The sequence below is a fragment of the Prionailurus bengalensis genome, chromosome A3, assembly GCF_016509475.1.
Source record: "Prionailurus bengalensis isolate Pbe53 chromosome A3, Fcat_Pben_1.1_paternal_pri, whole genome shotgun sequence".
Taxonomy (NCBI): domain Eukaryota; kingdom Metazoa; phylum Chordata; class Mammalia; order Carnivora; family Felidae; genus Prionailurus; species Prionailurus bengalensis.
The window spans coordinates 27,277,450-27,304,234 of NC_057354.1; the positions used below are offsets into that span (position 1 = coordinate 27,277,450).

The following is a 26,785-nucleotide window of genomic DNA, read 5'->3' on the forward strand; positions in this document are numbered from 1 at the left end:
CTGATACTTTTTTGCTGTTGTTGGTTTTTTTTTTTTTTTGGTTTTTTTTTTGGTCACTGTAGATTAATCTTTTTTAGAGTTTCATACAAATGGATTTATTCAGTATAGTCTTTTTTATCTGGCTTCTTTCACTCACTTTTTAGAGTCCTGTGTACTGTGTGTAGTAACCATTAATTCTTCTTTACTTCTGAGTAGTATTCTATTATATGGACATACTGCCATTTATTTCTTTGCTACTTGATGGATATTTAGGTTGTTTCTACTTGTGAATAAATAAAACCGCTATGAAAATGTGTTGCACACTATTTGGTGTAGACATAGCCCTTTCTTTATCTTGGATAAATATGTAGGAATGAAATCACCGGATTGTATGGTAAGTGTGTGTCTAAATCTTTAAGAAACCATCAAACTAAAAACAAAACAAAACAAAACAAAACAAAACAAAAACCCCATCAAACTGCTTTCCCAAGTGGTGATACAGTTATAGTGAGCACTGGTTTTCAACACTCATCCATATTTATTATATATCCATATCAAACTCTTCAGCATATGATATCCCCACGCATATTCCTTTTGGAAAAGGAGGATTTCTTTGGAACATGTACCCGGGATTGGAATTTCTGGGTCACAACAAATGCTTACACTTAATTGGACTAAGTGTCATTAGATTCCTCCCCAGAATGACTGTTTCCATCTCAAGAGTAGGAGCCAGCTTTTTAGAATTTTGGGATTCTGTTTACAAAGAACACAAAATTACAAATTCAAAACCAGGTCCCAAAGTGAATATGGATTTAAAGTTTTTTAAATGTTTATTTACTTTTGAGAAAGAGAGAGAGCACAAGTAGAGGAGGGGCAGAGAGAGAGGCAGACACAGAATCCAAAGCAGGCTCCAGGCTCTGAGTTGTCAGCCCAGAGCCCCACGCAGGACTTGAACGCACAGACTGCAAGATCATGACCTGAGCCGGAGTCGGACACTTAATTGACTGCAACACCCAGGCGCCCCTGACTGTGTATTTAGAATGAGCTACAAAATTACAATAGATTACTGGGATCTTTTAAGATAATCAGCCTGAAATGCCTATTTATTGACGTTTCCTAATTGCAACCTTGTTTCCCCTCCTTAGCTAGAACATTCTAGAATTCTCAGCACTCACAAGGGTCCAAGCTAGTGAGGGGCCCTGAACCTTTGAGATTCATAGTCATTCAGCTTCGGATCCACACCCCACCAGCAGTACGTGAATATTCCTCTATTCTCATTTCCCTGTCATTATTTGGCGTTATTTAGCTTTCTAACATTTGCCAGTCCGGATCCAGCCTGCTGCCTGATTTTGTATGACCCGTGAGCTAAGATTGGGTTTTACGTTTTTGAACAGTTGAAAAAAAAATAAAAAAGATAATATTTAGTGACGTGTGAAACTTATATGAAATTCACATTTCAGTGCCTGTAAATAAAGCCTGCTTGGAACACAGCCACACCCATTTGTTTACACACTGTGGTCGCTTGTTTTTTCTTGGAGACAACTGTCTTATTCTGTATCAGAAAGGAGACATGCCTCCTGTTCGTGTGCCCTCGTGTCTGCCCATTTTGAAATGATAGACCTTTCCATTACTGTGCTAAAAAGCATTTGATTTGGCTGTTTTCTGATCTGTCTGCTGACCTTATATATCTCTAAGCCATTACTATGTCTTCTCCCACTCCCAAACTCAGGGTCTTAACACGGCATTCTTGATCATGGCTCACGAGTCAGCGGGGAAGCTGGACTTTGGCTGGGTTGCTCTGCTTGGGGTTGGAGTAGCAGGCACAGCTTAATTTCTCACTGCAGCTCCGTGGGCAAGCCGGGGTGGCTCTGCTCCGCGAATGTCTCATTGTCTTTGGACCACTGGGGCGCGTGCTTCTCACGGTGATGGACGAGGTGCTAAAGGGCAGTAAAAACGGTCATCGCCTCTTAAAGTCTGGGATCAAAACTGGCACGCTGTCACTCCTGGCCATGTGCCATTGGCTAATAAAAAGCAAGTCTCACAGCCCAGACAAAAGTGAAGGGACAGGGAAGTGCATTCCTCCCGGGATGAGACCTTCGAAATGGATTCAGATAGGGGTGTAAAGTTGGGGTCGGTAACGCAGTCTACCATAGATTATAGGAAACACCGCAATGGGAGAAAGTGGCCTTTCCTTTGCCACCTAGGAGGATGCCACTTGTTCTCAAACACACGCTGTTAAGAGTCGGGGCTGTGGCCTTCCTCCTCATCCCACTCCACAAAGCCTAACATTTTAGTTTCCAGTAGTGATGGCCATGGAGCCATGAGGTGTTTCCCTCTGCTTCTGTCCTTCCTTTACTTTTAATATTTATTGTTGAGAGAGAGAGAGAGAGACAGAACATGAATGGGGGAGGTGGAGGTGGGGGGAGAGAGGGAGAGAGAGAAAGAGAGAGAGAATCTGAAGCAGGCTCCAGGCTCCGAGCTGTCAGCGCAGACGCTGACTCGGGGCTTGAACTCACAAATCGAGAGGTCATGACCTGAGCCAAAGTCGGACGCTTAACTGACTGAGCCACCCAGGCACCCCATGCCCTTCCTTTACCATCAAAATGAATCCCCAACATATGAGACATCCTAAGATGTTCTTATTGCTGGAGAGAACCCAAGGGACACAGAAGTATCACTCCTTTTTGGTCTCACTGCCCCTTCTCTTCTTTTACCAGAACTGAATGACTAGCGAAAGCATTTTTTCCCCTTCTTGGCTCCCCAGTTACATTGCAAACCTCCTCAAAGGTAAGGCTGTGTCTTCTCTTTGTTAACGTCTCTTCCCCCTGTCCCAGCCTCCCCTGGAGGTTTTAGACAAGGGTGGGGTATCCGGCGGCCATTCAACCAGTGTGGTTGATTACTTGTCTGCTTGTCTCATCTTAAGGGACTGTTCCCTTTCTGGTTCACTGATCATGGCTCTGCCATGCTCCTCGGGGTAATAAATATCGGTCTGGACTGCCCAGAATGCAGACCTCTGCGTGTCTTGCCAGCCCAGAAGCCTCTAAGCCTCCTAATCTCCCCCTGAGCCCTCAGCGTTCATGAAGCGTATTCTCCTGGTTTTGACTGTTAGCCTGCTCCTGGCCCAGGTTACCCAAGGTAAATAGGATCTCTCCCAAGCGGGAGTGGGTCATGTTCAGGGAATTCTGGGGGCTCTAACAGCCTGGACTAGGAGCATGGCAGCCTTCTTGGAGGCCTCTGGACGATCTCTGTAGCCCGGGGAAAATTTGAGTTCTCTTGTACCAGCTGATCTTTCCAGTGCTCTTACTGGACTACTCTGATCTTCTCTGGTGTGCTTTGGAGAAGTGGAACATGATGATCTGGGCGGAGGGTACACGGAGGAGAGAGATGCGGGTGTGGAATATGGAGGAAATGGGCACTTTTCTAAGAACATCGGGGGGGGGATTTGAATTTCGAGCTATTGTTGCCTCCATGAAAACGGTTCCTGAATTTCTGATTGAGGATTCTGATACCGTTCTCAGGCAATTTTAATTTATCGGGGCCACTCTAGGCTGTGGGTCCCCCAGAGCAGCTAATTATCTAGGCTGGTTAAGACGCACAAAAAGGCCCGGCATGTTGTGGAGGAGGGAGTGTTACATTCTTGGGAGTTTTGCAGATGCCCTAGAAAACTTGCAGATGTCCAGATGGGTGTATTTCAGACTCCTGTCCCGTTTCATTGATAGGGTCAGAGAGGGGACTGAGGGCAAAGGGAAAAAGTAACTGATATTGGGTACCTGGTTACATTGTATTATGAGGGAGACAAAACCTAGTGGGGGGGGGAAGCTCCTGCCTCCCCCAAAGGAGCTGGCCAGGGAGGGGAAGCTGCCTCCTGGGGGGGACTTCGGGGTTGTGACTGACGACACAAATGGGAGAAGAAAGGAAAATGGCCAATACTCCTCCCCGCACATCTCCTTATTCCTTACTACTGTCTTCTCTGCTGGGGTGTCTTCCCCCTTCCCCAGCCCTCTGCTTTATTTCAGGACTGACCCCGTCCTCTCCTTCCTTTTTAATTTCAGCCAGGCACTGCTGGAAAACGTTGGGAAGGTGCAGAACAACGTGTAAAGACAGTGAAGTATTCTACCTCTTATGCAATGATGAGACTAAGTGTTGTGTCAACCCCAAGCACGTACCTGTCAAAACTAGATCCTTGCCGCCAACCGGAAGCCTGGAGTAACTTCTGCAGTCTGGCCCATCTCGCCCGACTTTGAGCCCAACGTCATCGGAGCCCACGGCTCTACTAAATCATTCTCGACTGTCCCATTTGTGTCTGGTAGCTCCGCCTCATTGAACTTACAAATCAAGAACAAAGAGAGGTGTGCGTGCAGGTGAGACAGAACAGGGAAGGCCAGTAGGTTAGTCTGTTTGGCACCTAGCTCCTAGCCTGCTGGCCCACAGTTCAGCCCAGATGATGTAAATAAGGAGTGTTCATTCTACCCATTTGACTCCTGTTTTCTAGAGTCAGCACTGCCAGGAGAATTTTCTATAATGATGGAAACATCCCAGCTCCGCGGTGTCCAATATGGTAGCTACTAGCCACGTGTGGCTATTGGCCATTTGAGATGTGGCGAGTGAGTGGGTGGAGACGCCTGTTGCATCCTTGTTTGTAATGCAAAAGGAAAACCCCAGAACATTCTAAATGCCCATTAGCCCGGAAATGAAGTATGCATACCGATGACCACTACGTCTCACTTAAAAAAGAGGATGTCAATCTACCTAACGCTGCAAGACACATTGTGGGGTGAAAAAAAGAAAGACGTCCCCTGAAATAGAAACCAAAACATCAACCAATGCTATGTTTTCTAAAGGTACGTGAGTGCGTATAAAGTCAACGCGGGGGCGGGGGGGGGGGTGGGGAGGTAGGGGGTGGGGGGAAGGGGGACAGTAATGCAAACATAGAGCATTTGATTTTTAAATCATTCCACAAGTACATATTACATGATTTGTTATTTATATCCTCCCCCCCACCCCCCACAATCAGTAAGCTCGATGAGGACATGAAAAAAAAAATGCGGCTAGTGTAACTGGGGAACTGAATATTGAATCCAATCTAATCTAATCTATATAGCTAAATGTGGGTAGTGGTTATCATGCTGGCCAGTGCAGCTTTATTTTTATTTTTTTTAATTATTTTTTTTTTTAATTTTTTTTCAACATTTATTTATTTTGGGGACAGAGAGAGACAGAGCATGAACGGGGGAGGGGCAGAGAGAGAGGGAGACACAGAATCGGAAACAGGCTCCAGGCTCTGAGCCATGCAGCCCAGAGCCTGACGCGGGGCTCGAACTCACGGACCGCGAGATCGCGACCTGGCTGAAGTCGGTCGCTCAACCGACTGCGCCACCCAGGCGCCCCTGGCCAGTGTAGCTTTAGAGTCGAGATACAGGCTCCGGCAGGTTTGGGGGCCGAATCTCGGGGTGTTTCAGGGTAAGTCGAGGAGGCAAGCAAGAATCTGTGATGAACATGAGAACCCATTCTTAGCCCACTGCTTCGTTTTCTCTACTTTCAGCCCAAAAGGCTGTGACTGCTCTCCCCTGATAACACCCCCAGTTCTACCCCGTTAGGGAGTCCTGGATTGTGTCTCGTACTTTTCTTCCACCTGCAGAGAGCAGGTATCAGGCCCCACGTGGGTTCCCACTTCCTCTTTTTCCTTTCCTCCCAGTGGGGGCCACATGCTCTTGAACTGTGGGCTAGTCTTTTTCTAAGACTGATCCCGAACTGAGACAGTGGGGATTTTCCCATTACCAGCCCCATGATTTGGGTCACGGTCTCAAGTGTTCCCAACCCTTGCTACTTATCTGATTAATCAAAAAGGATTTGATTCTTTATTCTGACTTGGGAAGCTCTGTTCAGCATCACCTACTTACCATCTAGTCCCTTCATACACTAAAATTGGCCTCAGCCTTATGGCTTGACTCAGTCATCCCCAGCACACCTTTTTTTCTTTTTCTTTTCTTTTTTTTTTTTCAGTACATGAAATTTATTGTCAAATTGGTTTCCATACAACACCCAGTGCTCATCCCAAAAGGTGCCCTCCTCAATACCCATCCCCCACCCTCCCCTCCCTCCCACCCCCATCAACCCTCAGTTTGTTCTCAGTTTTTAACAGTCTCTTATGCTTTGGCTCTCTCCCCCTCTAACCTCTTTTTTTTTTTCCTTCCCCTCCCCCACGGGTTCCTGTTAAGTTTCTCAGGATCCACATAAGAGTGAAACCATATGGTATCTGTCTTTCTCTGTATGGCTTATTTCACTTAGCATCACACTCTCCAGTTCCATCCACGTTGCTACAAAAGGCCATATTTCATTCTTTCTCATTGCCACATAGTATTCCGTTGTGTATATGAACCACAATTTCTTTATCCATTCATCAGTTGATGGACATTTAGGCTCTTTCCATAATTTGGCTATTGTTGAGAGTGCTGCTATGAACATTGGGGTACAAGTGGCCCTATGCATCAGTACTCCTGTATCCCTTGGGTAAATTCCTAGCAGTGCTATTGCTGGGTCATAGGGTAGGTCTATTTTTAATTTTCTGAGGAACCTCCACACTGCTTTCCAGAGCGGCTGCACCAATCCCAGCACACCTTTTTTTTCATGAAAACCTCCAGCCTCAGTGTCTAAGTATCACCAGACGTGTCAAACAGTTTTGAACACTGGATTCAGGATCAGAAGATCTGGGTTCAAGTCCTTGAGTCACATATCTGCTGCATGACGTTGGGCAGGCCATTTAACCCTCTCTGTTTTATTTTCTCCTCTCTAAAGTGAGGATCCATCCCACCCAAGGCACAGGGGTGTCATTAGATGAAATGAAATCACAGGTAGGAAGCACCCAGGACAGAATCTAGCACACGTTCGATTCCCAGGAAGACTTGGGATGCCCTCCCACTCTTTGGAATGAGCACCGGGTGTCATATGTAAGAGATGAATCACTGGGTTCTACTCCTGAGGCCAAGATTACACTGTATGTTAACTTGAATTAAAAAAAAAAAAGACAGGATGCCTTCCTGTTCACTTCTCACGACAGGTCTGCCATCATCGCCCCTTGAGTCTTTGGAGGGGGAGGGGCCCTGTAAGTCAAGCATATATCTCATCAAGTCAAAATTGTTCAACTAATATTGATTGAATACTCGATTAGTGTTCAATCTGTTTTCAGGGCTACCCCCTCGGCTCAGTCCCTCCTTGGCCTCCTCCCTCTTTCTCCCACCCCAGACCTCCTGCCTTGAGTTTTGCCACTGATCTTTTCATCTCTCTGCCATGTCCGATTGTCCCACATCCTGGTGCCCCATGTCACGAGGGTTCTTTACGGAATACAGCAACGTTCCTCAACATATTTGATGATGACGCACCTTAAATTTGTCATTGGATGGAATGGCTTGAGTTCATCAGAGACCGACTTAAGCAGAAAGGACATTTCTTGTCAGGATGCTATGTAGCTCATAGAACTGATTGGAAGTCCTGACAATTGAACTGGGCTTGGAAGGACCAAAGGAGAGTGGGCAGCAGAAATAATCTTCCAGGATCCTACCAGCAGCAGAGCCATCCTGGCACTGGACAGCTGGAGCCTTGCCTGGACTTCTACAGTGGCTTCAGACCTGCCAGGGCCACGACTAGGGGGAGGAGGGGGAGGTGCCTAAGGTGCAACCCGTCAGGGGCCCTCAGTCTCAGGGTCATATGAGTGCCTCCTGGGCACCTCCCTCACCTCCCCCTAGTCCTGGCCTTGCCACCTGGATCCTGCACTTCTCTGCACCACCCACCCACCACACCTGTACTTATATTTGCTCAGAGTGTGTGTTCATAATAGACTGTCACCCCCATGAAGACCGCGGCTGATTTATTTTCTGTATCTCAGAGCAGAGTCTAGCACAAATCGAGTATTCAAGCAATATTAGTTAAAGAGTTTTGACTTAATGAGATCTCTGTTTGGCTTAAAATAGCGGGAATGGTACACAAGCATTTCCTCTTTAGGGCATAGCTTCACATTGGAATAGTATCCATGTTGGATACTCAATAACCACGGAATATTACTAGAGATACGTATTGAGATTGTAAGATGAGACACTTGGCAGGGGTGGCTACAGTTACATCACCCATCGCTGGGATGGTCATTGGCGGATGCTTCCATTATGGCCGAGCAAACTGAAATATACACTTGCGTGAGTCAGGCGGTGTCTTCTCTGAATGTCTGGAGGCGTTGTGGACGTCATGCTTTGCCTTAAAAGCAAAACCATTACATATTAATGAGATCAGTTACACAAGTGTACTTAATATTTTTGGAACAGACATGGTGGCAGGGTGATATATTAAGAATTCAATGTAGCAGTTGCCTGATAATTTTTTTTTTCCTCCATTTTACTTGACCAGGCATCAGCATAGAGAGTGAAAAGATCATTTCTTTTCTGCCTAGTTATTGGAAGGGGGGCCAGGATTTTGTGTTCTAAATCTTGGCCTTCTTTTGCTACTGGGGAACTGAAGAAAGTATGTGTGTGCGTGTGTGTGTGTGTGTGAGAGAGAGAGAGAGAGAGAGAGAGATTCAGGGGCTGCCCTGAAGATTGCTCTCCACTCCCCCTATCTTTATTAGAGAGGCCCAGACACAAGGAGGGTGGCTAGATTGGATGGTCTCAGGAGGAATGGGATGAAGAATTTAGCTTCAAGTTCAGGAGAGGAGTTGCCTGCCATTTGGAGGTGTTGAATCTCCACACAACCAGGAGAAAAGATGGGGGTTCGGCTCCAAGGGTGTTTGATAAAACACCCTGAGGTGATAAGTGTTTGGACCGGATTGCCAGCATGGAGGTCATCACTGTGGAGACAGCCACCATGGCTGTGGTCCTGGGACCAGCAGCCTTTGCCTCCATGTTGGGTATGACAGCCCAGGTGAGGAACAGTTCTCCAGTGCCCAGAGCCGCTCAATGAACGGTTAGCGGAATTCATCAGCAATACCTTGAGCATGAGAAGCAAGAGAAATGAAGATCGTCATCATCGAGTAAGGATCAAGTTCCTCCTCATTTACCAAAATCATGGGGTCCTAGTAGGATCAAGTGGAGGAAGGCAGGAAACCCCAACGACAACTGCCATTGGACATCTCACCAGCTTCGCAAGTGGTATCTTGGAGCTGAATTTAAAATGCATACACAGATGGGGCACCTGGGTGGCTCAATCGGTTAAGTGTCTGGCTTTGGCGCCGGTCATGATCTCACAGTTTGTGAGTTCAAGCCTCGCATCAGGCTCTATGCTCAGAGCCTGGAGCCTGCTTCGGATTCTGTGTCTCCCTCTCTCTCTGCCCCTCCCCTGCTTGTGCGTGTTCTCTCTCTCTCTCTCTCTCTCAAAAATAACATTAAAAAAATAAAATAACATACGTATACAGAAATAAAGCATTTCCTGAGACTTGAGTGTCGTGGAGTATTCAGAACTGGTATGTGACTATGAACGTATTAAAGAATTTTAGAAGAAACAAGCTCACTAGCATCTGTTTCATGGAACACAGCTTGAAGCAGGACACAGTTGGGGGATATACCTGTGTAGGGGTTTCTCTAGCACCCAGTTCCTCTATGGGAGCCTCACCGTACTTTCATACAAACTTGGCCTCATATTGCCTTTCTCAAGCCAGAGGCCCTCAGCTGGATGCTTTTCCAACCTCACTGGGAAAGTGAGGAGAAGACGTGAATCCATGGAAGTCAAAGAAGCCTGTGAAAGGCTGTGATTTTATTGGTTCTCATTTTTTCTACCTTCTTGTCGTATTATTAACCTCACAGGTTCGAGGGAGGACCAGGTGAGCTAAAGTAAAAGTACCTAGGCTGTGTGGGACCCTCTGGGAACTTGGTCCCTAGCACTTCCCGCCCCCTGCCCCACTGTGGCTGCGGGGACTGGGTGGCCTTTCAGGAGCTGAGAAATGCAACTTTGCAGATTTCAGGGGGTGGGTGGTACAGGTCTTAGAGAACTGGTCAGGCCAGCCTGTACCGTGTGGGAGGCATTACAAAGGCCCAGGCTACAGTCTGTTCTCTTCGGGGCGGGTTCTGGAAGCTACCACACAGTTCTCAGGGGCCAAGTTGGCTCTCTGACCAAGGCCTGCCTCTTCCCCTGTCTCCTGGCCTCTTCTCCCACAGTGGCTTCTGCTTGCTGGCCGCACTTACAGCCCCTGCCCCTTGCTTCCCACTTCCCTTAGCCTCGGCCTGGTTTCCCACCTTAACAGAGAAGATCACCATACAACAGTCACGTTCTGGAGTCAGAGAATGTAGGGGTTCAAGGGGAAAATGGAGCTTAACTGACAGAACTCTAGGTCCTGGCACTTGATGATCTGAGAACAAATCCACATGCACGCACGTACTCAAAAATACACAAACACCCACCCACCCACCAATTACACATCTGTGCACAAACAGCATCCGACTATAAACATTCTCACACATAGAACATTCAAGTACTCACATGCACAGAACACACACAAAGAACTCAGGCACGCAAATTATACACAAAATACACAAAATCTGAGCATGCGCAGCTATGCACAAATTTACACATACGCACAAGTACATATAAACAAAATGCAGTGCACATATAAACTCAGACGCCCAAGTATAGATGTGCTGTAGCAATGAACCTATCTCTTTCCATTTCTCCTTATCTCAGTCAAGGCTGTTTCTCTGAACGGTCCCGGTGCTTCTTGCCAATCTGTCTAGGAGGCTTCATAAAGGGGCTTATGAAATATCGCAAAGAACTGTAATAAGAAGGGAATCTCCAGGGTGGACCTTGTGGTCTGCTACAATAATGACAGCAGATACTTCTATTGCGGTGGGTGTCAGGGGTCTTACGTGTATTCACCAAATGCTTTGTGCCTATTCACTCATTTGGTCCTCGTTAACAACCTACAGAGCAAGCGCCGTTGTTACCCGCATCGTATAGCCAAGGACACAGGTTCAGAGTTAATTACTTTTTCCGAGGTACTACCGTCAGGAGATTAACTTCAGGATACAGGCTTGTCAACATGCTGCGAGGCCGTCTCGTCCCCCGTGCTGAGTCCTGTAGCGGCTGAATAACATTCTCAAGGACACGCAGGCTGCCCAGTTCCCAGCCCCGGACCGGGAGGAACGCCTGGGTCTCCCGCTGCACTTGCTGGATGTTCTTTCCTTTTACACCCTTTGTGTTTATGCTTTTCCGGCTACAATGAGGCCTTGTAATTTCTCCCCGGAGGGAGAAAGAGCCTCCTTGCTAGTCTTTGCTTGCTTGACTCTACCCTGGCAATTATCTTCAATATGGGCTGCTGGAGTGATTCTTCGAGGCAAAAAAAAAAAAAAAAATCTGACCATGCCCCCACAGTCCTCTCTAAAAGATCTAACTATTCCCTATTGTGCACAGGCTGGATTCCCAAGCCCCACCCCCGCATGGGGGTGCCTGGGAGGCTCAGCCGGTTAAGCATCCAACTCTTGACATCAGCTCAGGTCATGATCTCACGTGAGTCTGAGCCCCGCGTCGGGCTCTGTGCTGACAGCTCAGAGCCTGGAGCCTGCTTCGGATTCTGTGTCTCTCTCTCACTCTCTGCCCCTCCCCCCCACTATCTCTCTCTCTCTCTCTCTCTCTCTCTTTCTCTCTCTCAAAAATAAACATTAAAAAAACTAATGAAGGCCCCCACGTGATGATGTGGTGCCTGCCTGTTTCCATCCGGGTCTCCCCTTCTGTCTCAAACGCTCACAACCGTGACTGTCTACTGACTTTTCTCCTACCTTCCACTGTGGAAATTGGCTTTCCGTTGTCCATCGTTCTTTCCATCCAGGAAGCGCCTGAGCAGTTCCCGTCACCGGACCAAGTCTCAATTTTGTCGGACGTGAGCTGGAGGCTTATGATTTCCACTTCGGAGGAAAAGAAATATAACAAATATGAGGAGGCAAAAATAATGATAATGAAAACTGACATAATAATAGTTAATGATTATTCAGCACCTATGAGGTGTCAGGTACTTGGTTAAGCAATTTATGCAAGTTATCCCACTTAATTCAACCAGGTGTAGTTATGATTTGTATTTGATCATAGGATACTCAGGAAATTTACCTTGCTCAAGGCCAACAGGTACCGAATGTCAGGGCCAAGCCTCAATTTCAAATCTGTGTGAAATCAAAACCCATTCTCCAATCCTGGTATTCTTGGATTCTAGAATTCTCTTCGTTCTTCTCCTGTCATAGTTTCTGAAGTTCTGCCCGAGGTCCGGTCCTTATTCAGCTTCCTGAGATGCTGGGCTGAAGGGATACAGTCCACGCACTTTCTCTACACCCTGGAAGGACTTGGGTTGCTTCCCCATTAGATCACTTCTTATAGGTCAAGGTATGTTATTTATTCGGACCACAGGTATTTATGAAGTTCCTGCGATGTGTTGGGTGTGTCAGAGGTTGCTAGCTCCTCCCCCAATACCTGTCCTTCCCTTCTTCTTAGTAAGACTAGCCCCGAATGTTAGCTAGCCACGGTTGCCCAGAATAAGGAAAATATTTCCATTCCACCCTGCAGGTAGGTGTGGCCCTGTGAGTAAGTTCTGGCCAATGTACTGGAGGGGAAGCCGTGTGTGCAGATGCTGAGTCGTGTCCCTTAAAGGCAAAAGTACGCAGCTCATTTCCTTCTTTCTCCTCCCCCGGATGGCTGCAGCAGGGCCTTGACGGCGGGGACTGGAGCAGCCCTCTCAGGTCATCAAATGAAGCTGCCTGTGGAGGATGGCAGAACATCAAGCCAGGGGGACCCTTGCTCTCTGCCGAATCAGGAAGCTGCTACACTGAACTCCTTGCCCAGACTTTTCCATGAGAAAGAAGTCAATGTCTGTCTTTTGGAATCCTTGTTCGGGGAGAATACCTGTTAAAACAGTTGAATTAATATTCTAATCCAGGGGAGGTTACGGGCGGTGGGGTTACTAGGCAAATTTCTGACATTCGAATGGAAGAGACAAAGATGAAGCATGTAAAACAGAATTGAAAAGAACGGATACATCCGTGCAGGTGGTGCATCAAGGGCTGACGATCCAGAGCCACTGTAGGTGGGAGTGCCGATATCTAGGGTGACGAGGAAAGGCCTGTCCAGGAGGTGACCTTCCAGATGAGACTGAATGACAAACCGGAGCCAGCCATGGAAGGTCTCAAGGGAGAACAAATAACAAAGCTAAAGCCCTGACCTGGGAACCAGATTGGCGAGGTCAAGGCCCGGAAAGATACGCCTATGTATCCTTTTGTCAGAAAGCTGAGAATAAGTACTTTTTTTAATTAGGAATTTCTTGATGTATATTTATGCATTCATTAATTAGTTCTTTTGGTCTTGAAAGGCTTAAGAGGCTCTAATTTGCCCGTCTGCTCCCACTATTGGCACGGGTGCTGGCCAGTTTCCCACACTCTCATCTCGTGCTTTGCCACGGAATCTGCTACACACTGTCCTTTGGCCTGGCTGATCTCATATAAATCCTCTCCTGCTAGAATTCATTGCCCACAACCCTGCCAATAAAAGCGAGGCTCATCCCCGCTGCACAGAACACTATTTCTATCCCCTGCAGCACAGCCACCTCCTTCTCCTGTGACCTGCCAGCCATGAAGTTACTTCTGTTTCTTCTCATCCTTCTGGCCATGGAACCGGTGGTCTCAGGTAACTTGGGTCCCTCTCAAGTGTCTGGGATCATGGTCATGAACTTTTCACTTTCCTCTCCTCTTCACTGTGGGCAGCACGAAGCTTTTCCTCATCTGACGCGGCTTTGGGAGGTTTCCCCATGAGCTGATCAGCTCACATCCACATTTTCCCCTGATTCTTTTTTTTGCCAAGGTGGTGGGATGGTAGCTATTTGGAGCATCTGACACTTAAGGGCAGGGTAGTATTCTGGTGGGACCTGGGAGATGGCTTAGGGGTGATGGGTTGGGTGCAGACTGGGGACTTGTTGGGGGCTTTAGGACATTAGATTAGAAGCTGATGATGAGTTGTGATGGGGAGAAAGACCTTGGGGTTGGAGTGGTAGGGGGAAGATTAGGATGAGCTGGAGGTGAGGTATTGGGCTTCCCTGATGGTTTGGAGAGGGCTGGGGAGGAGATGGGATTTGGGGTTGAGTGGAGGTGGTGCTGGGGGTAGACTGGGGCTTGGGCGGAAGCTGGGAGTTGGTAATGAATAGTGCAGGGTGTCTGATGACTGCTGCTCAGAATTGAGGTTGGTGACTTGATTACATTTGGGTTTGGCTTGGAGTTCAGGCTCAAGGGGCATTGAGTTGGGTAGGGCTCAGCATCCTACTTAAAATTGGACGGGGTTTTGAATTTGAATTGGGTGAATATGGTCAAGGAGGACTGGAGACTGCATTGTGGCTGGACCCAGGGCTAGTTGAGCTGAAGTTAGGGCCAGGCTGTTGATAAAGAGCTGAGTCTGTTGAAGTGTGGATGAATCCCCTCCATCTCCTAATCTTATAGTTGTTTATTTCCTTTCTCATCATTCCCAAGCTCCATTAAGGAAGGATCTTCATTGGCAGCAAGTGATCCCAAAGTTAGGTGTAGCAGGTTGGGGGATAGGAAGCCAGAGGGTGGGATGTCTGAAAGCCTTGGATCACCCAAGGTTGAAACAATTGTCTTGGTTCCCTCCCCTCTCAAGATCACTTCTCTCCTTTCCTGGGACTGTGTCCAGCGTTACTTCCTCAACGGTCTCCCCTTCTCCCCTGTCCTGTTCCTCCTCTTGTCTTGCCACTTGAGGGATACTAACATCTGCTTAATGGTTGTTCCTGGGCCCAACAGCAGAGTGTTGGATGAATGGACATTGCCGGTTGGGGTGCAAAAGTGATGAAGACAGTCTCATTCGTTGCTCAAATCGTAAATGGTGCTGTGTCCTTAGTCGTTACTTAACAGTCCAACCAATGACAGTTGAAAGAATACAGCCCTGGACCGTTCCTCCGATGTCCGAGCAAGTAGAACATAAAGCCAAACCTGGCAAAAGAGGGAATATAAATGGATATCTTGGATAGAAATGGCTTTGTTTCAGGTTCCTTAGCTCCCACATTCCATCAAAAGTCACAAATCTGTTTCTTGTGGCCGTCAATCATGAGGAATGATGCTCCAAATGGATTGAGGGTGGAGGGATGGCAGGATGGGGGTTAAAAGGTAGCAGAGAGACATCACTGGGGCTTGGACGCAGCAGTGGGGTGATGGTTCCTCATCTACCAGCTGCAGAAAAGGTTACTGGGTCGGGAGTGGACTGAGAAGTACATCTGGGAAGCCAAGAGACTTAAAGGCACAGCAGGTCCTGAGAGAGGGAGAACCCTTGGGCGGGAGAGTTGGTCCATCCTGGGGGTGAAAGGCTGGGGTTGACATGGGCTGATTAGAGCCCAAATCCTTGGGTTTCTAGGGAAATTGGCTGAGATGCCTTTTGATCCTGGATATCCCACAGCTCCAAGGATCAGAGGGTTTCCAAGTGCTAAAAACAGATAAAGCACATGATTTTACCCATTTATAAATGAGTTTGTTCACTATCCAGTTCGTCTGTTCTGTCATGGATTCAGTTATTCAGTCCCCTCAGCCTTGCCACTTACCGCTGTCAGACTCTGTTCATATCCCCTTCCAGGCTTCAGCTTCCCCATCTGCGAAGTTGGAACCATAGACAATCTCAAAGCTCAGGATTGTGGGAAGAAGGAAGTGAAATAATGTAGCTCACAGTGCCCAGTATATCGTAAGCCCTAATTAATGTTAGCTATTACTATTATTGCTCATTGATTTCTTTAAGCATTTAAGGAATATGTGCTATGTGCCTTCCAGCTGTGTTAGACTCTGAGGGAGACAGAAACCTGCCTCATTTAATTTAGCCTGGAGAAGACCAACCCATGGGGAACATTCAAGAATTCTGATCGGGTACCTAGAGGAATTGGGTGTCTTCCCGGCCTTGTGGTCTCAAATCCTATTCTCTGGGCCCCATGTATCCAATACAGTTGTTCACCCCTGAACTGTGTTCCCTGTAGTGAGGTCAGAGACCAGGAATGTTCTGTAAAGCATGGTTCATGACACGAAGACAGAATAAATTCATCCTGACCCTTGGAGATAATTTGCTCTCAGTTCAATATTTCTGCTCTTAGACTCTGGGAAGAGAGACACCTCTTCCTCTGATCCTGGTCCTACTCTGGGTGTCCTCTGATTAAGTCACGCCCTATGGGGTTGAGAGTTGATGGGGGCAAGTGGGATGTATCCATTTAGAGACCGTGTCCTCCTCTCCTTCCAAGACCATGCTTTGAGCACCTGGGGCGTGGAATTCCCTCCCAAAGAACCCCCGTGCTGTTTCCAAGGACCACATGGGCTTTCCGCAGCTCCACCCCTGGAAGGTGGGGCCCACTGTGTGTGCAACTTAGGCAGGAGGAGGGTCAAGGACACTCCTGTTTGCGGGGGCAGTGGGCCAGCGGGGATGTTCAGGCTGCACTGTCCATGTCTTGCATGAAAGAGTCCTCACAGTGTGGGGCAGAGTTGGGGATGGGAGAGAGGAGAGCTGGGCTGTGGGCTGAGCCAGCTCCCCTCAGGCCGCCATCTTCCTGCACAGAACTCTGAAGAATCCAAGAATCACAAATTCAAATCTGCCCTTTCAGGTCATTATGAAGGGCTATTTCAAAGATCTTTTTTTTTTTTTTTTTAATTTTTAAAATGTTTATCTTTGGAGGGGGGAGGGGCAGAGAGAGAGAGGGAGACACAGAATCCGAAGCAGGCTCCAGGTTCCGAGCTGTCAGCACAGAGCCTGACGTGGGGCTCAAGCGCACAAACTGTGAGATCATGACCTGAGCCAAAGTCAGACACTTTGACCGACTGAGCCACCCAGACGCCCCATTAAGGGCTATTTCACAAAGGGCCATAGGATAGATTTTATTTATCTCACTTGTTAGCTTTATTCATAACTGTTAAATATGCAGACATATGATAGATGAGCTTCCATTTGGATTCCTGCCCCAGGACCCACACACGTTAGGGCTGTGTCTGGAATCTGGATCATGCTCTGGTGCACAGCCCATCTCCAAGCTCGCTTCAGAGGCAGGGGCTGCGTAATCTGTGTGTCCACATGCTCGACGCCTGTGTGATCTGGGGAGACTCTTAGGCTGCCCACCAGAGCTGCCTGGGCCCTGGGTGAGACAATCCAAAATACTTCCTCACTGGCTTCTCTGCCTCCAGATTGTCTTTGCTGCAGTAAACATGGGAATGCAGATACCTTTTTGAGATCCCGTTTGCATTTCCTTTGGATATATACCCAGAAGTGGGAGTGCTGGATCATAGGATAGTTCTATTTGTAACGTTTTGAGGAAAATCTTGTTTTCCATTGTGGCTGCACCAATTATATTCCCACCAACAAGTGCACAAGGGTTCCCTTTTCTCCCCACCCTCATCAACTTTTTATTTGAACTTATTTGAACTTTTAGTTTTGAAATACTTACTGGTTCATAGGAGGTTGCAAAGATAGTACAAAGAGAGGTCCTACGGACCTTTCATACAGTTTCCTACCGGAGATTATATTTTATGTAACCATAATACAATACACAAACCAGGAGACTGGTATTGTTGCAATGTGCGTGCATACCTCTATGGCATTTTCTTGCAAGCACAGCGTTGTGTAACTACCACTGTTATCAAGATACAGACCCATGTTATCAGCATAGAGATCCTTCTCCTGCTATTCTTTCACAGTGGCACGGACTCTTCCCTGCCTCCACCCTCTGTCGCTAACCTTAACCTTTGGCAACCACTAATCTGCTTTTTTTTTTTTTAAATTTTTTTTTCAACGTTTATTTATTTTTTTGGGGGACAGAGAGAGACAGCGCATGAACGGGGGGGGGGCAGAGAGAGAGGGAGACACAGAATCGGAAACAGGCTCCAGGCTCCGAGCCATCAGCCCAGAGCCCGACGCGGGGCTCGGACTCACGGACCGCGAGATCGTGACCTGGCTGAAGTCGTACGCTTAACCGACTGCGCCACCCAGGCGCCCCAAATCTGCTTCTTACCTCCCTAATTTTTATCATTTAGAAAGTGTTATATAAATGGCATCATACATCATCTTTTGAGATTGCCTTTTTTCTTTTTAAGACAGCATTATGTTCTTGAGATCTATCCAAGTTGTATGGATCAATTTCTCTTAATCTTTAAAAAAGGTCATTTCTTTTAAAATCTGAGTAGCTGTAGCCAATGCATTAAGGCAAGAAAAAGAAATAAAGGCATACAAGTTAGAAAGGAAAAAAATAAAAACTGTCTGTATTTGCAGATATCATAATGGCTTCTGTAGAAAATCCCAAGGGATCTACAAAAAAAAAAAAAAAAATCTAGAACTAATCATTCAGTTCAGTAAGGTCCTAGGATACAAGATAAACATAAAACATTAATTGCATTTCTATATACTATCATTGAATATGTGAACACTGAAATTAAAAATACAGTACCATTCACAATCTCTCCAAAAAGTATAAAATGCTTAGGTGTATACCTAATAAAACACGTGTAGCAAGTGTATGCTGAGAACTACAGAATGTCGATAAAAGAAAGAAGATCTAAATAAATGAAGAGACATACCATGTTTATAGAGTGTAAGATTCAACAAGCAAATATGCCAATTCTCCTCAAACTGGTAGGCGCTCTTGACACAATTTCTATCAAAATCCCAGCAGCATTTTTGGTAGACAGAGACAAGATTATTTTGTCTACATCTTGTCAACGGAGAAAAATCCACAAAGGAATGAGAAGAGCTAAAACAAGTTTGAGCAAAAAGAATAAAGTCAGAGGAAGCATGCTACCAGATATCAAGACTTCCATAGCTAAGGTGATCAAGACTGTGTGATTTTGGTGGAGAGACAGACATATGGATCAATGGAACAGAATAGCAAACCGGGAATAGGTCCACATGCGTACAGCCAACTGATTTTTCACAAATGTGCAAAAGCAATCCAATGGGAGAAAGATAGCTTTTTCAACAAAAGGTGCTGGATTAGTGAGACATCTGTAAGAAAAGAAAGAAAAGAGAGAAAGAGACGGGGGGGGGGGCGGGGAAAGAACCTCAATCTAAACCTCACATCTTATACGAAATTTAACTCAAAATGGCTCATAGATTTAAACATAAGATGTAGAGGTGCCCGGGTGGCTCAGTTGGTTAAGTGTCTGACTTCGGCTCAGGTCATAATCTCACAGTTCGTGGGTCCGAGCCCCACATCAGGCTCTGTGCTGACAGTTCAGAGCCTGGACCTTGCTTCAGATTCTGTGTCTCCCTCTCTCTCTGCTCCTCCCCAACTCGCGCTCTGTCTCTGTCTCTCAAAAATGAATAAAAAATTAGCAAGTTGGACTTCATCAAAATTCAAAACATTCACTCTGCAAGAGGGCCTGTGAATAGGATATACTGAAAGGCAAATTGCAGAAATATTTGCAAGCCACATATCTGACAAAGGACCTGTATCTAGAATACAGAAACAACTCTCAAAACTCAACAGTAAAAACCAAGCCATCGAATTAGGAGAAAGACAATTCATCAAAGAGGGCATACAGATGTCAAATAGGCACACGGAAAGATGTTCAACATCGTTAGCCATCAGGGATATGCATATTAAGATGATACGATATGGGAATGCAAGCTGGTGCAGCCACTCTGGAAAACAGTATAGAGGTTCCTCAAAAAAACTAAATAGAACTACCCTACGACTCAGCAATTGCATTACTAGGCATTTATCCATGGGATGTAGGTGTGCTGTTTCGAAGGGACACGTGCACCCCCACGTTTATAGCAGCACTATCCACAATAGCCAAAGTATGGAAAGAGCCCAAATGTCCATCGATGGATGAATGGATAAAGAAGATGTGATATATATATACACAATGGAGTATTACTCGGCCATCAAAAAGAATGAAATCTTGCCATTTGCAACTACATGGATGGAACTGGAGGGTATTATGCTAAGTGAAATCAGTCAGCCAGAGAAAGACAAAAATCATGTGACTTCACTCATCTGAGGACTTTAAGAGACAACACAGATGAACATGAGGGAAGGGAAACAAAAATAATATAAAAACCGGGAGGGGGACAAAACAGAAGAGACTCATAAATCTGGAGAACAAACTGAGGGTTACGGGAGGGGTTGTGGGGTGGGGGGATGGGCTAAATGGGTAAGGGGCACCAGGAATCTACTCCTGAAATCATTGTCTAACTAATTTGGATGTAAATTTTAAAAAATAAAAAATAAAACAAGTTAAAAAAAAAAAGATGGCATTCCACTACATAATTATTAGAACCGCTGAAGTTAAAAGCAGTGACATTACCAAACACTGGCAAGGATGCAGAGAACATGGGAGAAGGTTAAGTGGTAAGGCAACTCTGGAAAACAGTTTTCCAGTTTCCTTTTAAAAAACAAAATATACACTAACTGTGTTACCCAGCAAATGCACCCCTGGGCATTTAATCTAAAGACATGAACATTTAGTTTCAAAAACTTGTAGAGTAATGTCCATAACAGCTTTATTTGCCTTTAAGGGATTCTTTAAAAAAAATTTTTTTTACGTTTATTTATTTTTGAGAGAGAAAGAGACAGAGTGCAAGCAGGGGAGGGGCAGAGAGAGAGGAAGACGCACAATCCGAAGCGGGCTCCAGGCTCTGAGCTGTCAGCACAGAGCCCGACGCGGGGCTTGAGCTCACGAGCCATGAGACGATGACCTGAGCTGAAGTCGGATGCTTAACAGACTGAGCTACCCAGGCACCCCTTAAGGGATTCTTTAAAAAAAAAAAAAAAGACTTTACGCTTTTAGACCGGTTTTAGGTTCATAGGAAATTTGAGAAGAAGGTACAGAGATTTCCCACATATCCTCTACCCTCACTCAAGCACAGCTTTCCCCATTATCAACGTCCCTCACAGAGTGGTACATTCGTTACAACAATTGATAAACTCTATTGACACATCATTATCACCCAAAGTCCATATTTAAAAAAAATTAAAAAAAAAATTTTTTTTTTCAACGTTTATTTATTTTTGGGACAGAGAGAGACAGAGCATGAACAAGGGAGGGGCAGAGAGAGAGGGAGACACAGAATCGGAAACAGGCTCCAGGCTCTGAGCCATCAGCCCAGAGCCCGACGCGGGGCTCGAAATCACGGACCGCGAGATCGTGACCTGGCTGAAGTCGGACGCCTAACCGACTGCGCCACCCAGGCGCCCCTAAAAAAAATTTTTTTAATGGTCATTTATTTTTGAGACAGAGAGAGACAGAGCACGAGCAGGGGAGGGACAGAGAGAGAGGGAGACGCAGAATCCGAAGCAGGCTCCAGGCTCCGAGCTGTCAGCACAGAGCCTGTCATGGGGCTCAAACCCATGAACTTGGAGATCATGACCTGAGCCGAAGTCAGATGCTCAACTGACTGAGCCACCCAGGCGCCCCCACCCAAAGTCCATATTTTACCTTAGGGTTCACCCTTGGTACTGTACTGTGGGTTTGGACAAATGTATAATGACATGAATAGATCATTCCAGGATCATATGGAGTAACTTCACTGTAAATCCTCCAAATCCTCTGTGCTTTGCCTCTTCATCTGTCTCCTACCCCAACCTCTGGTAACCACTGATCTTTTCATTACCCCCATTATTTTGCCTTTTCCGAAATGTCATACAGTTGAAAATCATACACTATGGAGCCTTCTCAGATTGGCTTCTTTCACTCACTGATGTGCATTTAAGAGTCCTCCGTGTCTGTTCGTGACTTAATAGCTCATTTCTTTTCATCACTGAATAATAATCTCTTGTCTGGACGGACCACAGTTTATTTGTCCATTCACCTACTGAAGGGAATCTTGGTTGTTTCTAATTTGGGGTAGTTATAAATAAAACTACAAACATCATGTGCAGATTTTTTTTTCATGAAGACTGGTTTATTGGTGGTAGTTAGTATAAGTCAATAAATATTGATCCTCAAAGAAGAACCTAGTTATTTATTGATTACTGGTCCATAGAGATCTGAATGAAATTGAACCAGCTGCCTGCTGAGATGATACACGGATGCTGCTTCTTGGGAAATGGAGCCACAGCTAGCTGATATATAGCATAGGCTGTTCCACCAACTGTAAGCATCACAGTGGCTCTATACGGGAAGACATCAGCTCTCTCTCTACCGGAAGACATCAGCTCTTTCTCAACAGGGAGACATCAGCTCTCTCTCTACAGGAAGACATCAGCTATCTATACAGGGAGACATCAGCTCTCTCTCTACAGGAAGACCTCAGCTCTCTCTCTCTCTATAGGAAGACATCAGCTATCTATACAGGGAGACATCAGCTCTCTCTCTACAGGAAGACATCAGCTATCTATACAGGGAGACATCAGCTCTCTCTCTACCGGGAGACATCAGCTCTCTCTCTCTCTACAGGGAGACATCAGCTCTCTCTCTACAGGAAGATATCAGCTCTCTCTCTCTGCAGGAAAACATCAGCTCCGCTACCCTATAGATGCACTGGAATTCCATTATCCTCCTGAAGCTTTTGTTTCTCTGGGCTTGCTTTTCAAACTGCCTGTGTGAAGCAGTTCATGTGCAGATTTCTGTGTAGACATAAGTTTTCAAGTTCTGGTAAATACTAAGAAGCACAACCACTGGATTGTGTGGTAAGTGTATGTTTCGTTTCATAAGAAACTGACAAACTGTCTTCCAAAGTGGCTGTATAGTTTCGCATTCCCATCAGCAGCATAGGAGAGTTTCTGTTGCTCTACATTCTTCCCAGCATTTGGTGTCAGTGTTCCAGATTTTGGTCATTCTAATAGGTGGGCAGTGGTGGCACATAAGTATTTAAAAAAAATTTTTGTTTACATTTATTTATTTCTGAGAGACAGAGAGAGACAGAGCACAGGTGGGGGAGGAGCAGAGAGAGAATGTGACACAGAATCCGAAGCAGGCTTTGGTCTCCGAGCCGTTAGCACAGAGCCCCATGAGGGGCTCGAACCCACAAACGGTGAGATCTTGACCTGAGCCGAAGTTGGACACTCAACCGACTGAGCCACCCAGACACCCCGCACGTAATTATTTCAGCCCTTTAGGTTTTGACTGTGCTCCTTGACTCCTCAGATCTATGTTAGTATTGCCACTATTAAATGGAAATTAACTATCTGTATTTTTTTTTTTTTTGGCCAGGCAGACATCACACTCTTCGATGCATGGGAAACATGGGAATCTGTAGACCCTCTTGCAGAAAGTCTGAACAACCCTACCTCTACTGCTTAAATTATCAGTCATGCTGCCTCCAGTCCTACATGAGGATAAGCATTTCTGGCAGAGAGACGAAAAATGACTGGAGCCAACAGAATCGCTGGCCAAAAATACCTTGAGTGCTGGTGATCAACATCTTCAGGCTGCTATCAAGACCCCTTATTAAAATTCATGCACCTGCCACCCTTGTCTGTCTTTTGTCCCTTGGAAATCACGGCGAGAGATTGGGTGTTGCATGATGAGGTATCTGTCCCATTCTGGATCCAGCTCTGTGGGAGAGAAAACTGGAGTGACAAGAAGAATCTAGAAAAACCACGGACGATGGGGAGAGAAGGTCCTGAGACCACTGAGGGAGAGTTGAAGCGTTTGGGCAGAGCCAGGACTTCAACTGTGCCATGGAGGGTTCAGAGGGGGATCAGAGTTAGTGGGATGGATGCACAGGGCAGTGGGTGGGCGTCTTGTAGACAAGCATGCCTTCGTTTATGGAAGAATTTCCTAACCAGCTGCTGTAGTGTGAATAAGTTGTTTCTGCCAAGGCTTCAAGTCTTGAGGCTGGAGGTCTGTTTGGTGATTATTGAGGAAGGAATTTGAATATCACATGCTGTTGTTCTTTTTGATGATTGTCAGGGACTTTTTATTTTTTAGAGAGCGCGAGCAAGTGGGGGAGGGGCAGAGAGGCAGAGAGAGAATCTTAAGCAGGCTCCACACCCAGCAAAGAGGCCGCCAACGCCACCACGGGGCTCAATCCCCCGAACCGTGAGATCATGACCTGAGCCCAAATTAAGAGTCAGACAGTCAACCGGCTGAGCCACCCAGGCGCCCCAGTTCAGCACTTTTAATCCCTGAAAGTCTAGGAGGCGTGTGCCCCCAATGACAACCAACACGAGCTTTTTGAGGTAAAATTCTAATTTTACTTTTTCTGTCTTACCTCCACTCATATCTCCTTTCTTTCTCCACCTTTACTTCCAAATGTTGTCAAAAGGAGAGTAGCTACATTTACCAGGGATCTTTCTCTAGTCTCTGTCTCAACTTGTTACAGTTTGCTTTTGGGCTTATGGTACCATTGAACTGGCTCGGGCCAAGCTCACTGGCGCATTTCCTTTCTGAAAGGTCCCTGGATGTTGCTCAACTTGTATCTCACTCTGCCTCTCGGTAGCGGTAGCGTTTCCAACCACAATTCATCCTCTCCCTGGAAACTGGGTTGGCTGCTGTGACTTCACTCTTTCTTTGTTTCCCTCCTAACCTCTGGGCTGCTCCTCCCCCATTGCCTCTCGGGGTTCCTCCGCCGGCATTTGTCACCTTGCATCCCTCTGGTTCTCTCTCCTTTTGTGAGAATCAATACTGTCCACATTCCTAGGAGAAGGCTGACAGTTCTCCAGCCGTGTTAACAAGTAAATACCTTGAAAGGTTTTTAACCTTTCTCGTCTATCAGGGACAACTTGCATCCGTGAAGACACCTTGGAAAGCCAAATCATCAGTGACAGCGTTATGCTTTGAAAGTCAGACAGTCAGCGCTGGGTTCGCTTCAGGGTCTACACTTCTAGGTGGTCATCAACCCATCTCCACGTCTGTAACCAACACGACTCCCCCAGGACGCTCCCCGCAAATGCTATAGAAGTTCAGCACTTTGTTCTGCTTAAGAGAGCCATGCATGGCCAGCACGGCTCTCTTTTATTTAAGAAAACAATCATTTCAGCATTTTGGCTTCAGACACTGAGTGTTAATCTCCTCTTTTGACAATTCTCTTCTCTTCTTCCTTCTGTGTTTCTGCCCAGCTTCTCATAACAACAAACCTTATGATCTGGACAAAATTGGTGGTTCTGGACCTCTGTTTCTGTCAGAGTAATGGTCTAAGAACCCGGATGAGCCCTCCCATTGAGAATATCTAAAATACTTTATTTAAAGTATACAAAAGAACTTCTTAAGCATCCTTGACCTTGCCACAAAAGCGCAAAGAATATTAAGGCTGACTGAAACCTGGTGCTTCTCTGAAGGCAGTAACTGAAACTGGCTTCTGTCTTGAAAGCATTTGCTGAATCGGGTGAACTTGAACTTGATTTCCATGGCTTTGGCCAGGGTCAGGCGTAGGCAGGGGAGAGGAGACAGCGCCTTGGGTCTGAAAAAATGGGAGTCCAGGAGAAGATTCCTACATAAGTCTCAGTCCTGAAAGTGTTACACATGCTGTGTAAGGATAAAACAGATACAACGGGGTGCCTGGGTGGCTCAGTTGGTTGAGCGTCCGACTTTGGCTCAGGTCATGATCTCACATTTCATGTTCGAGCTGTACATCGAGCTTGCTGCTCTCAGCTTGGAGCCCGCTTTGGATCCTCTGTCCCTTTTTCTCTCTGTGCCCACCCGCACTCGTGCTCTCTCAAGAATAAATAGACAAAACAAAAAAGAATAGCCGTTCTTTTAAACAACAAAAAACAGAAAAAGCCCAAAACAAAAAGATACAACTTTCCTTCTCCTTTAGCAAGCCTTTTTTGAGGAAAATTGTCTGGCCTTGAACCTTGATACTCAGTACACAGAAAAAAAAAATCTCTAGTGGGAATTTACAACCTCAAGCTGGCTCTCACATATCACATAGTTTCTTAGCCAGAATTCATGGCATATGGATGGTCTGAAAAAAAAAAATCAGCTTTAACTGATGATTCAGTTAAAGTTGCCCCAAAGTAGTAGTGACAAAGATGTGTGACAGAAACAAATGAAGGAGTAGACCTTTAAGTCATGACTCAACGAATTTACTCAGATTAAGCGCCAAGGAAAACGCATAAATCAGAGCCCCAAATCACAAAAGCACAAGGAAATAAGGCACCATGAATTAAGGCCAGGAGAAACCACAGACCAGAGATTCAGGACTTCACGGACTCCAAATATCAGAATTACTAGTAATAATAATTTTAAGGATAATTTGAAAAAAAATAAATTCGTGCCATTTGAATTTTCCATCGCCATGGGGGTATTACCTGACCCTGTGGGGGGCATTTTAATGCTGGGTGGAAACGGAATATTCTAAGTGGAGACTCAGTAGATCTGGAAGGCATAAATAAACTGTAGGAGCAGGTGGCTCAGATGGCTGTGTTTTACTGCCTCTCCCACGTCGCACACTAACGGTGCCACAGAGAATTCCTATGTTTAGCTAACAAGGAGGAAAAAGGTAAGCCAAGTTTGTGAGTGGCTTACATGATGTGCTATCACCAGCCAGAAGTGCTACAAAATAGCCCGATTTAGAAGTGCCCGAAATTCAACAGTGAGCAAGAGAAATCCTTCCTGTAGAAGGAGGGATGGTCTAAGGTATGGATCTAAAGTAATTCGTGGCCAGTGGTAACGGGTTGACTGGTGGGCTGGTCAGGGTCTTAGAAAGAGCAAGATTAGAAGTCTGGGGGAAAATGAGGTGGGAGGTGGTTGTGTGGGTTGGCCTCTCTGAAATGAGATGGGGTGCATGGCTATTTTTATGCCATCAGAGGGAGATAAATAAAGCTCTCGGTAACCAAGCGGACAAAATGGCCCATCTTTTTACCCACAATTAGGAGGCCATCCCTACCCCTGGATGTCCATGTGTGATCGAGGCTTGGTCGAGGAAATGGGTTTATGAAGCCAGCCTTTCA

The 26,785-nt window shown here is 46.1% G+C and overlaps 2 protein-coding genes across 2 annotated transcripts; both read left to right on the plus strand.

Annotated features, from left to right (window-relative positions):
• Positions 1-2,620: 2,620 nt before the first annotated feature.
• Positions 2,621-4,814, plus strand: DEFB121 (defensin beta 121). The gene is made up of 2 exons (XM_043602657.1): positions 2,621-3,114; positions 4,032-4,814. The coding sequence occupies exons 1-2, from the start codon at positions 3,057-3,059 to the stop codon at positions 4,187-4,189; spliced, it is 216 nt and encodes a 71-aa protein (XP_043458592.1). The 5' UTR covers positions 2,621-3,056; the 3' UTR covers positions 4,190-4,814.
• An 8,548-nt stretch (positions 4,815-13,362) lies between these two features.
• On the plus strand, positions 13,363-23,358 carry LOC122496418 (beta-defensin 119). The gene is made up of 2 exons (XM_043602658.1): positions 13,363-13,614; positions 23,103-23,358. The coding sequence occupies exons 1-2, from the start codon at positions 13,560-13,562 to the stop codon at positions 23,294-23,296; spliced, it is 249 nt and encodes an 82-aa protein (XP_043458593.1). The 5' UTR covers positions 13,363-13,559; the 3' UTR covers positions 23,297-23,358.
• Positions 23,359-26,785: the final 3,427 nt, after the last annotated feature.

What these genes read in the sequence shown, in the direction of transcription:
- DEFB121 (XM_043602657.1), top strand. Translation starts at nt 3,057, where the DNA reads ATGAAGCGTATTCTCCTGGTTTTGACTGTTAGCCTGCTCCTGGCCCAG. An exon ending in CCTGGCCCAGGTTACCCAAG is followed by an intron (nt 3,115 to 4,031) that starts GTAAATAGGATC and finishes TTTTAATTTCAG; the next exon opens with CCAGGCACTGCTGGAAAACG.
- LOC122496418 (XM_043602658.1), top strand. Translation starts at nt 13,560, where the DNA reads ATGAAGTTACTTCTGTTTCTTCTCATCCTTCTGGCCATGGAACCGGTG. An exon ending in CATGGAACCGGTGGTCTCAG is followed by an intron (nt 13,615 to 23,102) that starts GTAACTTGGGTC and finishes TTTTTTGGCCAG; the next exon opens with GCAGACATCACACTCTTCGA.